Consider the following 13,595-nt stretch of genomic DNA (forward strand, 5'->3'; position numbering starts at 1 on the left):
GTAGCTAGGGGTGTGTGTAGGCAGGGGGGTAGCTCAGGGTGCAGGGAGGGGGTAGCTAAGGGTGCGGGGAGGTGTAACTAGGGGTGTGTGTAGGCAGGGGGGTAGCTCAGGGTGCAGGGAGGGGGTAGCTAAGGGTGCGGGGAAGTGTAGCTAGGGGTGTGTGTAGGCAGGGGGGTAGCTCAGGGTGCAGGGAGGGGGTAGCTAAGGGTGCGGGGAGGTGTAACTAGGGGTGTGTGTAGGCAGGGGGGTAGCTCAGGGTGCAGGGAGGGGGTAGCTAAGGGTGCGGGGAAGTGCAGCTAGGGTTGTTTGTAGGCAGGGGGGTAGCTCAGGGTGCAGGGAGGGGGTAGCTAAGGGTGTGGGGAAGTGTAGCTAGGGTTGGGTGTAGGCAGGGGGGGTAGCTCAGGGTGCAGGGAGGGGGTAGCTAAGGGTGCGGGGAGGGGGTAGCTAAGGGTGCGGAGAGGTGTAGCTAGGGGTGTGTGTAGGCAGGGGGGTAGCTAAGGGTGCGGGGAGGTGTAGCTAGGGTTGGGTGTAGGCAGGGGGGTAGCTCAGGGTGCAGGGAGGGGGTAGCTAAGGGTACGGGGAAGTGTAGCTAGGGGTGCGTGTAGGCAGGGGGGTAGCTCAGGGTGCAGGGAGGGGGTAGCTAAGGGTGCGGGGAGGTGTAGCTAGGGGTGCGTGTAGGCAGGGGGTAGCTCAGGGTGCAGGGAGGGGGTAGCTAAGGATGCGGGGAGGTGTAGCTAGGGTTGGGTGTACGCAGGGGGGTAGCTCAGGGTGCAGGGAGGGGGTAGCTAAGGGTGCGGGGAGGTGTAGCTAGGGTTGTGTGTAGGCAGGGGAGTAGCTCAGGGTGCAGGGAGGGGGTAGCTAGGAGCTGTGTGACAAGAGGCTCTGTGTCCCCGCCTAGGCAGCTCTGACCAGCTTCGTAAGCCATCCAGGAGGACTGGGAGCTGAGGAGCAGATGCAACCCCTGGCACCAGCAGCAGACGGGGAAATGCCACAGTTGCCCACTTCATGGCACCACCAGCCAGAGGAGCAGCCGCCCCTCACTGCCTGGCTCTGGCTTCCTGCCTACGACCTGGCCAGAGAGGGTGGGCCTGCAGGGGTCTGAGAGAGGAGGAGGTGGGGACGGGGGCTGGCGCCCCCCCCCCACCCCAGGACTGCCCCACTCTGGGTAAGGCACTGCAGTTTGGGGAGGGCAACACCCTTGTGCTCCCTCAGCTCTGCCCACAGACTCAGGGCTTCTGCCCTTGGGGAGTGCCTGGGTGCGGGACTTCATCCTCTCCACGGGGGGGCCCACTGGGGCTCGGGACACCAGGTTTCAGCCACTGAGCCCCGTGGGCTCCCGAAAGGGCTTGCAGCCCCCCAGGGCACTGCAGATGCCCCACTTGAGACCCACTGCTTTAGTTCAGTGCTAAGCTGCAGAATTTTCCAGCAAATGTCAGGGAGAAGGGACTGTTAGTAATGTACTAAGATGGTATGACAGAGTCACAGGTCCGATGCTCTGGAACTGCTCGTTATGAACCCCCCCAGGCCTCTGGGGTGGCATGACTCACCTCAGGGCACCTGTCCAGGCAAGGAGCCTCCTCGGCTTCAACCTTCCTTGTTTGACCTCGGAGCATCCAGCATCCCTGTTCACACTGCACACTTCCCCTTGGTGGGTCCACCTGGACAGGACCCCTGGGGAAGACAGAGGGGGCCGGCACCCCAACTCCGCAATCAGACGTGGCTCCCAACCCATGTTGTAAAACAGGCAGTTTATTAGTTGACAGGAACACAGCATAGGGCAGAACTTGTTATAGCACAGAAATGAATGACTTTCAGCCAAGTCCATCTTGTGGGGATCCCAGGCCGGACGCCCTGGACTTCCCCCTCTGAGTCCCAAACGAGAGACTGCCCAGCTTCCAGCAACCCGACACCCGACACACCCATAGCCCCTCTTCCTGGTCTTTGTCTTGCTTCTCGGGCAAAGTGTCACTTGGTCGCATCCCCCTCTTGGCTCTCAGGTTACAAAGGACAACAGCCATCGCCTACGTGCAGGCAGCTGGAGCGTCCTCACCTGCCCCCGAGGGTCTCAGCAAAAGTCACACACCCTTATTCCCACCGCCTAGGCATTGGTGCAATACACAGAATTCAAGCAAAATGGTAAGATTCTAAACCACCATTAATGGCCCACACTTTGCATAGTTACAATAGGACCTCAGAGTTATACTTCATATTTTTAGCTTCAGATACAAGAATGATACATTTATACAAATAGGATGACTACACTCAGTAGATTATAAGCTTTGTAAGGATACCTTACAAGAGACCTTTTGCATAAAGTATATTCCAGTTACATTACATTCACACTCATAAGCATATTTCCATAAAACATTGTGGCGTGCAACGTCACACCATGTTCCTCCGCCAGGAGGAAGCAAGGAGAAATCTGTGCGCCCCCACCCCTGCCCCACGGGCGCTCCCGCCAGTTTCTGACTCTACACTGGCAGTGCAGACCTCTATTCTGCTGCACGGCGCCCCCTTGACTATAGTGCCCCTCAGCAGTCACTCGGGGGCAGGAGGGGCACCCCTAAGGCCGGCCTTGCACAGGTCTGAATGCACAAGCGTCATTGCAAGGATGGGTTTCAGAGTAACAGCCGTGTTAGTCTGTATTCGCAAAAAGAAAAGAAGTACTTGTGGCACCTTAGAGACTAACCAATTTATTTGAGCATGAGCTTTCGTGAGCTACAGCTCACTTCATCGGATGCATACCGTGGAAACTGCAGCAGACTTTATATATACACAGAGAATATGAAACAATACCCCCTCCCACCCCACTGTCCTGCTGGTAATAGCTTATCTAAAGTGATCATCAGGTGGGCCATTTCCAGCACAAATCCAGGTTTTCTCACCCCCCACCAATTCACTCTCCTGCTGGTGATAGCCCATCCAAAGTGACAACTCTTTACACAATGTGCATGATAATTAAGTTGGGCTATTTCCTGCACAAATCCAGGTTTTCTCACATCCCCCCCACCCCCATACACACACAAACTCACTCTCCTGCTGGTAATAGCTCATCCAAACTGACCACTCTCCAAGTTTAAATCCAAGTTAAACCAGAACATCTGGGGGGGGGGGGTAGGAAAAAACAAGAGGAAACAGGCTACCTTGCATAATGACTTAGCCACTCCCAGTCTCTGTTTAAGCCTAAATTAATAGTATCCAATTTGCAAATGAATTCCAATTCAGCAGTTTCTCGCTGGAGTCTGGATTTGAAGTTTTTTTGTTTTAAGATAGCAACCTTCATGTCTGTGATTGCGTGACCAGAGAGATTGAAGTGTTCTCCGACTGGTTTATGAATGTTATAATTCTTGACATCTGATTTGTGTCCATTTATTCTTTTACGCAGAGACTGTCCAGTTTGACCAATGTACATGGATGTTATTTATTGGTGCCTACCAACCCATGCAGATTACTATGTGCCACAGCCACTCACTCAGAATTGTTTTATTAATAATGCTTACACAAGGGACCAGAATATCGTGTGATGCCAAGCTTGCGAATGATCGAAATTCAAAACCATCTGGAATGTACCTACAATACAGACACGCAAATATACTCAAATAGTTTACAACCTTCCTACCCGTCAATGCCAAGGCTGAGAGTCGCCAGACTGGATAGTGGATTTGGATGCCACATTCCCATTAAAATTCATGGGCCTTGGACACTCAAATCTCCTATCCAGCTTTGAAAATTTCAGCCTAAAGAAGTAGGCTGGGCTTTTCAAATGCACTCAGTGTTGGCAAAAACAACAAGGAGTCCTTGTGGCACCTTAGTGTGGCAGTTCAATGATGAGACAGAACACAGCTTTATGCAAGCACGCAGGCTGGTCAGCTGAAATGGGCTGCTGCCCCCCAGCTTTCCACCTTCCCCTTTTATTATATTTCTCCCCCCTATGCATTACATACTTCTACCGCAAAAAGACACACAAAGGAATGTATGACGTTGATTAATATACTTGTTTACCAACTTTTATCTACTACAATCCTGGTTCTCAGGCCTTGAGCCCAGGCTAAGAAAGCTTCCCACGGTCACTGTCTTTTAATCAACTTCTCATGGTTCATATCTAGTCCTTGTCCTTGGATAGAGCAATGTGTGCATTGCTTCTACAAAACAGTCAGGGTGTGCCCTGCCTGTTTCCAGGTGGAATAACTAAACATGAACCCTTCACCTTAGAGACTAACAAATTTAATTGGGCATAAGCTTTCGTGAGCTAAAACCCACTTCATCAGATGCATGGAGTGAAAAATACAGTAATACAGTAAGTTAGTGCTGGCTTCCCTCTGCTCCTGCAGACATCAATGGAAGTGTTCCTTGTGAGCCTTCTGCCAGCTGTCATTAGAGCCAGGGCCAAGTAACAGCTAGGGTTTCCTGTTAGGATAAATTAAATGAATGGCTCAAGCCCTCGCCTAAAACTGTATCCCTCCCAGGTGTTAGAACCATCATTTAAACCATCTGACCACACATCTCTGCCCCTCTCGCAAACACACGTAGAGTCTTATTATCTTGGGCACACAAACCAACCAGCGGCCAAGGAGATCAGCTTGCCATCTTGCCTCCTAAAACTTTGGTTTCCAGCAGAAACCTACCTCAGCCTCACCACAAATTCAGGCCAACGACCTGCTCCATTAGGTAGGTCAGAGGGGGTCACCTCTGCTGCAGAATTGCTCTAGATTGCTGCCAGCTCCTATGCAAGCAGTCCCAGTCAGCTCAGGTCACATGCCGCTAGCTCCCATCAGGAAGCTCAGGACCATCTTGTACCAGCAGCAGGACAATATGACTCCAGCAGGAATCTCTACCCCCACTAGCTGTGTTGGGCATAGCTACACAATCTGTGTCCATCAGTAAGGTTTGGGGAGGAGAGGGCAAATGAAAACCAACTTGGCAGAGCACCAGCGTGTTCTACGCCCGATGTCCCCCGCTGGCTTGTCTAGAAGAGAAATCCTTGAGGCGGATCCCATAATATAAATCGCCCTACTGTACACTTACACCCCATGCCATAGATATCTATGAGGGACATGGAGCATCTCTGTAATAGTTTATAAATAGTGTGTGGTGACCAGGTGGTTGGGATGTTCACCGTATGAATATGTTGGTTTAATTTAATGCAGGCTGGTGGAAAAATAAGCAGGAAGGCAAACTGATGACTGGAGACAGGAGTGACAGAAGCGCCCTAAAAGTGGAACAGGGCTACTGGTACCTGAACCATGGCTCTGCCCTCCACACACCACCCCCTCCCCCCAAGGCTCCATCCCCCACTCGCTCCTCTCTGCCCCCTCCACAGGCTAGCCCTTACTGCCAGTAAAATGTGGGAGGGCATAGGCCCCTGTTCCAGCGCCCCTGACCAGAGATAAGACATTTACAGGCCAACAGGAGAGCTCTTGGTCCTGAGAAGACTGGCTCAACTGCCTGGTGTCCCAGCCAACTCTTTTGGACTGCAGGGCTGTAAATCCCAGGAGCTGAGAGAACAAAGCAACTGGATGAGGAGCGGGGGAGCTGTTGAGAAGCAGGTCAGGAGAACAGACTGACAGACACCGACCTCCATGGGGGAGAGCCAAATAAGGTAGGTCTGGTGGGGTCACCTGTCACCATCACAGAGGGCAAGGTGTGCCATACCTACGGTACAATCTGGACTGACAAATAGCTGTGGCCCCTCCTTCTGTGGCTTGCACTCACTGGACAGCTGGGCTTGCTCAAAAGCATCAGCCAATATAGCCATCTCTACTACAGCTTTTAAAGATTTATTCCAGACTGATTTTCATATAATCAGTGCATATACTCAAGAAATGTTCTTGAGCAACGAGCATCTACAACCCCTTTTTCCTTGAACCCATTTTCTTATTATGTCACACAAGTTATAAACATATTCACTAGGACTCATGTCAGCACCCCTCTTAAGATTGCTAAATTTCAACCCATACACTTCAGGAGTCATTTGAAAACTTTGTAAATGGATTTCAAAAATTCAGAATGTATTAAAGGTCCCTGAATTGGTGTTTCATTAAATACATTCAAAGCTTTACTAGTTTTGCAACTAGTGTGGGGACTTTCTTGTGCTCAGGACTCTTATCAACTTCACATTGCTTTTCAAAAGCAGTGAGGTACTCCTCAATGGAAGCTGTCTCTTTGCATGCAGGACACAACTTGTCCAAGCTGAGGGTCCCTTGGGTGCGGGGAGATGTTGGTGACTCTGGGATCTTTCCATGTTTTTCTATCAGGGCCTCATATTTCCTCTCCTTTTCCTTGTCTCCATGGCTTTTCTATGGGCAGCTTCCCCAGCTTCCCGTGCAGCGGTTGCTTCTTTCAGTCTCATTTCCACCTGTCATTTCTGGAATTCACATTCTTTCTCTTTCTTCTGCTTCCAAGCTGGCTAACTGTAGCTTTGCAGCTGTTTTGCTGGTGCTCATTTTTGTGCTTTACTGTTTCTAGTTCCTTCACCTGAAATATTCAAACAGAAAACAATAAACTGGAACCACTCTTTGACTGTTTCCAGGCACCACACTTGAGACTCACTTAAAATTGCTAGGCCAGTGCTTAGAGTGTAAACTTCATTTAAAATAACAAGCTGTGCATATATCCTGCTGACTATCCCACTGTAACATACCCAGGTACAATCTGGACTGATGGACAGCTGTGTCCCCTCAGTTCTCCACTCCTGGTCTGCTCACACACAGCCTCCAGCATGTAAATTACTCCCAGCTATACTGTATGAGTAGCACGGGCAGCCACTCTTGAATTACACTGCATGATAACACCAGCAAATTCCCAGTCCCAGACTTTCCCCCAGAAATGTGTGTCTTGTACTGCCCAGCCCTCTCCTGGACAACACAAGCTCATACAAAGTCCGTCATTTTATTAATAGAAAATAATATGCACAAATCCTGTTATCTCAAATGGAGTTTCCCAAACATTTCAGTCCAAGCACACTGGTTTAGATAAAATAACTTTATTAACTACAAAAGCTAGATGTTAAGTGAATACAAGTAATGGGGTATACAAGTCAGAATTGGTTAAAAAAATAAAATGCAGCTAAGGCCTAACTTAACAACCTAGTGTGAATTCAAAGCAAAGGTCTCTCTCACCACATGTTTCAACAGTCTTACTAGCTGAATTTCTTCCAGTCAGGATCCCTCCCCCTGGTTGCTTCCTTTGTTCTTCAGGTGCCGTGGATGCCGTGAGTAGCAAGAAAGAGGAATAATTTGTGGTGTCTGCTCTCCCTTCTTATGCTTTGCCTTTTTATAGTTCTTTCTCTTCTTCAAGAAGCATCTCCAGCTGAGATTCAGGAGACAGAAAGTCTGTGTGGACGGGAACTCCAAGCTGTTTCTTTGTCAAGATGTAGATTTTTCGCCCATGCTCTCTTTCCTGCTGAAGAGTGTCCACTTAACCAGGTGATAGTCCATTTGATTTTGTTGACACCTGGCTGAGGCATCAGCTTGCCTTTTGTCTCTGAGGAACTGGTTCATGGTTCATGGTTCCCAGACTTGGAACATGTCTTAGTATTACACTACAGAGGAATCTCATATCTTTACACAATGTTGCCACACATATTTTACCAGTACTCTAATGATCAGCAAATTATGAATTTTCAAATGATACCTCACAAGGCATACTTTGTACAAAATGTATTGTAGTCCTGTAAAAGGTGTGAATGCAGGGATACAGACCATCACAGTAGGGCCTTAGGTAAGACAGACTAGACTGTAGACTGTTGTTTCAAAGTCCTTTTTCTCTTAGGTTATGCTTGGTACAGTTAGGGTTAAACAATACTATGGCTGTCTGGTCCCTAGATGAGGACGGGTGAGTCCCAGAGGAATGGAGAAGGGAAAGCACAGTACCTATCTTTAAAAAGGGGAACAAAGAGGATCCAGGGAGTTATAGACCAGTCAGCCTAACTTCAATATCTGGAAAGCTACTGGAACAAATTATTAAACAATCCATTTGTAAACACCTAGAGAATTATAGGGTTTTAAGGAATAGCCAGCATGGATATGTCAAGAACAAATCAAACCAACCTAATTTCCTTCTTTGACAGAGTTACTGGCTAGTGGATAGGAGGGAAGCAGTAGATGTGACATATCTTGATTTTAGTAAGGCTTTTGACATAATCCCACATGACATTCTCATAAACTAGGCCTGGGAAATGTGGTGCACAAATGATTGAAACACCATACTCAAAAAGTAGCTATCAGTGCTTCGCTGTCAAACTGTGAGGATGAACCTAGTAGAGTCCTGCCAGGGTCAGTCCCGAGTCCAGCATTATTCATTATTTTCATTAATGTCTTGGATAATGGAGTGGAGAATGTTTATAAAATTTGACGGCAACACCAAGATGGGAGGGATTGCAAGCACTTTGGAGGACAGGATTAGAATTCAAAATGGCCTTGAGAAATTGAATAATTGGTCTGAAATCAACAAGATGAAATTCAATAAAGACAAGTGCAGAGTACTTCACTTAGGAAGGAAAAATCAAATGCACCGCTACAAATTAGGGAATAACTAGCTAGGTGGCAGTACTGCAAAAAAGGATCTGGGGGTTACAATGGATCACAAATTGAATATGAGACTACAATGTGATGCAGTGCAAAAAAAGTGAATATAATTCTGGGGTGTATTTATAGGAGTATCATGAATAAGACACAGGAGCTAATTGTCCCATTCTACTCGGCACTGGTGAGGCCTCAGCTGGAGAACTGTGTCCAGTTCTGGGCACCACACTTTAGGAAAGATGTGGATAAACTGGATTCCAAAGAAGAGCAACAAAAATGATAAAAGATTTAGAAAATGTGACCTATGGGGAAAGATTTAAAAAACTGGGCATGTTTAGTCTTGAGAAAAGAAGAGTGTGGGGGGAACCTGATAATAGTCTTCAAATATGTTAAGAACTGGTACAAAGAGGGTGGTGATCAATTGTTCTCCATGCCCACTGAAGGTAGGACAATAAGTAATAGTCTTAATCTGCAGCAAAGGAGATTTAGGTTGGATATTAGGAAAAACTTTCTAACTATAAGGACAGTTAAGTTCTGGAATAGGCCCCCAAAGGAGGTTGTGGAATCTCCATAATTACAGGTTTTTAAGAACAGGCTAGACAAACACCTGTCAGGGATGGTCTAGGTTTACTTGGTCCTGTCTCAGAGCAGCAGGATGGACTAGATAACCTCTCATGGTCCCTTACAGCCCCACATTTCTATGATTCAGATGAGAATGGCCCATTTTCCCCACTGGATAATCCCCATGTCTTCACAGAATCATAGAATCATAGAATAACAGAGTTGGAAGGGACCTCTGGAGGCCATCTAGTCCAACCCCCTGCCCAGAGCAGGACCAATCCCAAATAAATCATCCCAGCCAGTGCTTTCTCAAGCCTGACCTTAAAAACTTCTAAGGAAGGGGATTCCTCCACCTCCCTAGGTAACGCATTCCAGTGTTTCACCACCCTCCTAGTGAAAACGTTTTTCCTAATAACCAACCTAAACCTCCCCCACTGCAACTTGAGACCATTATTCCTTGTCCTGTCATCTGTTATCACTGAGAATAGTCTAGATCCATCCTCTTTGGATCCACCTTTCAGGTAGTTAAAAGCAGATATCAAATCCCCCCTCATTCTTCTCTTCTGTAGACTAAACAATCCCAGTTCCCTCAGCCTCTCCTCATAACTCATGTGTTCCAGAACCCTAATCATTTTTGTTGCCCTTCACTGGACTCTCTCCAATTTCTCCACATCTTTCTTGTAGTGTGGGGCCCAAAACTGGACACAGTACTCCAGATGAGGCCTCACCAATGTCAAATAGAGGGGAACGATCACGTCCCTCGATCTGCTGGCAATGCCCCTACTTATACACCCCAAAATGCCATTGGCCTTCTTGGTAACAAGGGCACACTGTTGACTCATATCCAGCTTCTCGTCCACTGTCACCCCTAGGTCCTTCTCTGCAGAACTGCTGCTTAGCCATTCGGTCCCTAGTCTGTAGCGGTGCATTGGATTCTTCCGTCCTAAGGGCAGGACTCTGCACTTGTCCTTGTTGAACCTCATCAGATTTCTTTTGGCCCAATCCTCCAATTTCTCTAGGTCCCTCTGTATCCTATCCCTCCCCTCCAGCGTATCTACCACTCCTCCCAGTTTAGTGTCATCTGCAAACTTGCTGAGGGTGCAATCCACACCATCCTCCAGATCATTAATGAAGATATTGAACAAAACCAGCCCGAGGACCGACCCTTGGGTACTCCGCTAGATAGCGGCTGCCAACTAGACATGGAGCCATTGATCACTACCCGTTGAGCCCGACAATCTAGCCAACTTTCTATCCACCTTATAGTGCATTCATCCAGCCCATACTTCTTTAACTTCCTGGCAAGAATACTGTGGGAGACCGTGTCAAAAGCTTTGCTAAAGTCGAGGAATAACACGTCCACTGCTTTCCCTTCATCCACAGAACCAGTTATCTCATCATAGAAGGCAATTAGATTAGTCAGGCATGACTTGCCCTTGGTGAATCCATGCTGACTGTTCCTGATCACTTTCCTCTCCTCTAAGTGCTTCAGAATTGATTCCTTGAGGACATGCTCCATGATTTTTCCGGGGACTGAGGTGAGGCTGACTGGCCTGTAGTTCCCAGGATCATCCTTCTTCCCTTTTTTAAAGATGGGCACTACATTAGCCTTTTTCCAGTCTTCCAGGACTTCCCCTGATCGCCATGAGTTTTCAAAGATAATGGCCAAAGGCTCTGCAATCACATCTGCCAATTCCTTTAGCACTCTCGGATGCAACGCATCCGGCCCCATGGACTTGTGCACGTCCAGTTTTTCTAAATAGTCCCGAAACACTTCTTCCTTCACGGAGGGCTGGCCACCTCCTCCCCATGCTGTGCTGCCCAGTGCAGTAGTCTGGGAGCTTACCTTGTTCGTGAAGACAGAGGCAAAAAAAGCATTGAGTAATTAGCTTTTTCCACATCCTCTGTCACTAGGTTGCCTCCCTCATTTAGTAAGGGGCCCACACTTTCCTTGGCTTTCTTCTTATTGCCAACATACCTGAAGAAACCCTTCTTGTTACTCTTAACATCCCTCGCTAGCTGCAACTCAAGGTGTGATTTAGCCTTCCTGATTTCATTCCTACATGCCCGAGCAATATTTATATACTCATCCCTGGTCATTTGTCCAATCTTCCACTTCTTGTAAGCCTCTTTTTTGTGTTTAAGATCAGCAAGGATTTCACTGTTAAGCCAAGCTGGTCACCTACCATATTTACTATTCTTTCTACACATCGGGATGGTTTGTCCCTGTAACCTCAATAAGAATTCTTTAAAATACAGCCAGCTCTCCTGGACTCCTTTCCCCCTCATGTTATTCTCCCAGACTCTCAGTCTTGTTACACTTAACCCTTGCTTTCATGTACCTGAAATTACATAGAAAATGTATCACAGTTTGTAAGTCTGGAACATGAGCAAACTCAGATTGCACAGCTTTGGGAATGCCTCCTGACATAAATGCAAATTATACCTGCCAGCCAGTACAGGCCCACAATTTTCCTCATTTACCAATGGGGGAGACAGAAACCAAGGTATGCAAATAATCTGGAAGAGGTAAGAGTATGCCCTCAGTTCTTCTAGGGGGAGTTAAGACATTCTGTCCCCACAAACCTGCTAATCCTAGGGTTTATATTCTAGTGACTTCAATGGGAGCAAAGTTATGCCAAAGCAGAGCACTTTGGAAAATCCCACCTGTAACGTGTTTATATTTTCTAATGCACAAACACACACCTTGTAATAGCCGGTTATGAAACACCTAGATAGGTATATAAAACAGCTGTGCTTATTACACTTAAAGATAACAAGGTGGACTGACAAAACCTTAGCGCATCAGTGCCCTGTGTATTCCTAGACTATTTAATTTTTCTTTGAACGTAGCATATTTAATACATGAGGATCCCATTTGTTAACAGACTATTTGGATCAAAAAGAAACAGTCACCTTTCAAAAAAAAAATCATGAAATCATATTGTAATATAATCAGCCTTTATAGGATTAATTAGTTAGGGCCCAGTTGTGCAAACCTGGCTCACATTAATGAACACTTACACGCACAAGTAGTTTCATTGATTTCAATGGGCAAGTAAATACCCAGCAACCTAAGGGTTACACAATTGAGCCCTCAAGTTGTACAGCAATTTGCAGATGTAACTATTCAAGTGAGAAGCATAATTATTATTATCAATATCATTTACTGCAGCCAGAAGGCAATGAATTTTCATTTCCATCTCAATTTGGTTTTGTCGACCCTGCACTCATTGAAAATTAAAAGACCCATCAGTCTCAAGGGGCAACTGTATCTTTCAGCCATTCTCCACATTAACACATGAATTTATTCCTATAAACTGCTGCTTAACCACGCCTGTAAAGCGGGGGTAAATATTAAAACAGAACCTGTCACTGACACCACCAAAAATAACCACAGGAAGATCCGATCGAGGACTTGAGCTACAAATTTCCAGTCTTGAACTACCTAGAAGAAACAATAACAACAATATTAGCTTAGTTCTTTTTCTTACAAGTTTCAATATATTTCAGCTGCAAAAATTGCAATTAAAATATGGTCTGTGCTAGTTATAATTTTGAACAAATGTTGCCAATGCCATAAATATTGTTCCCTTGGGCCCCAATCCGTCAAACACTTACGCACATGCTTACCTGAGTAGTCCCATTGACTCCAATGAGTGTGCTGCAGTGATTAAAATTAAGCACACGTATACGTGTTTACAGGATTGGGGCCTTAAAATGGTTTGATAAAAATTTTTTAAAAGGTTCACCCTCAAGTACTTTGCCATCGATCCAGCAAAGCCTCAGGCAGAGCTTTCCGAATGTGAGCCGTCCCATTTACTTCACTAGGTTTGAGTGCTTTGCTGGGTCAGAGCCTAAAACACACAGTGCATTGAGGAAGAAATGGGAGTTTGCATTCCCAGCTGTAAGTTCTGGCACATCCCGGCATGCCTAATGTAAAACAAACCAGGAGAAAGTTTTTATCCTCCCAGTTTCACACGGAGAGCCTGTGACCATGGACACAGACATCAAAATGCAAAATATTGTTTTTCCTGTAGATCCCCTTTTAACTCATTGCAGATATTGGGCCAGAGTCACCAAGAGGCTCCAGCTCTTCTAAATGCACCTTAATTGGCAGGGTTATGGCTGCTTTGTGTTTCAGTAGTGGTACAGAGGTGCTAAAGGGTACTGGTGACTCTGGTCCATTATGACAGGTTTCAGAATAGCAGCCGTGTTAGTCTGTATCTGCAAAAAGAAAAGGAGGACTTGTGGCACCTTAGAGACAAACCAATTTATTTGAGCATAAGCTTTCGTGAGCTACAGCTCACTTCATCAGATGCATCCGATGAAGTGAGCTGTAGCTCACGAAAGCTTATGCTCAAATATATTTGTTCGTCTCTAAGGTGCCACAAGTCCTCCTTTTCTTTTTTCTGGTCCATTAGTTACCATTTGTTTGGCCAACCTAGTCACTCTGAAACTTAGTCATCAGAAAGAATCATGCACACCCAAAACTGATCCTTTTCTGAAAAT

General features: G+C 46.5%; 1 protein-coding gene across 1 annotated transcript in view; it reads right to left on the reverse strand.

Annotated features, from left to right (window-relative positions):
• Window positions 1-12,036: 12,036 nt before the first annotated feature.
• Window positions 12,037-13,595, reverse strand: part of CHRNB3 (cholinergic receptor nicotinic beta 3 subunit) — a 43,097-nt gene continuing 41,538 nt past the window's right edge. Inside the window, exon 6 of the mRNA XM_073346322.2 lies at window positions 12,037-12,531. Within this exon, the coding sequence (XP_073202423.1) occupies window positions 12,397-12,531 (135 nt within the window). The 3' untranslated portion in view covers window positions 12,037-12,396. The remainder of the gene's footprint in view (window positions 12,532-13,595) is intronic.

The sequence above is a fragment of the Lepidochelys kempii genome, chromosome 5 (assembly GCF_965140285.1).
Source record: "Lepidochelys kempii isolate rLepKem1 chromosome 5, rLepKem1.hap1, whole genome shotgun sequence".
Lineage (NCBI taxonomy): Eukaryota > Metazoa > Chordata > Testudines > Cheloniidae > Lepidochelys > Lepidochelys kempii.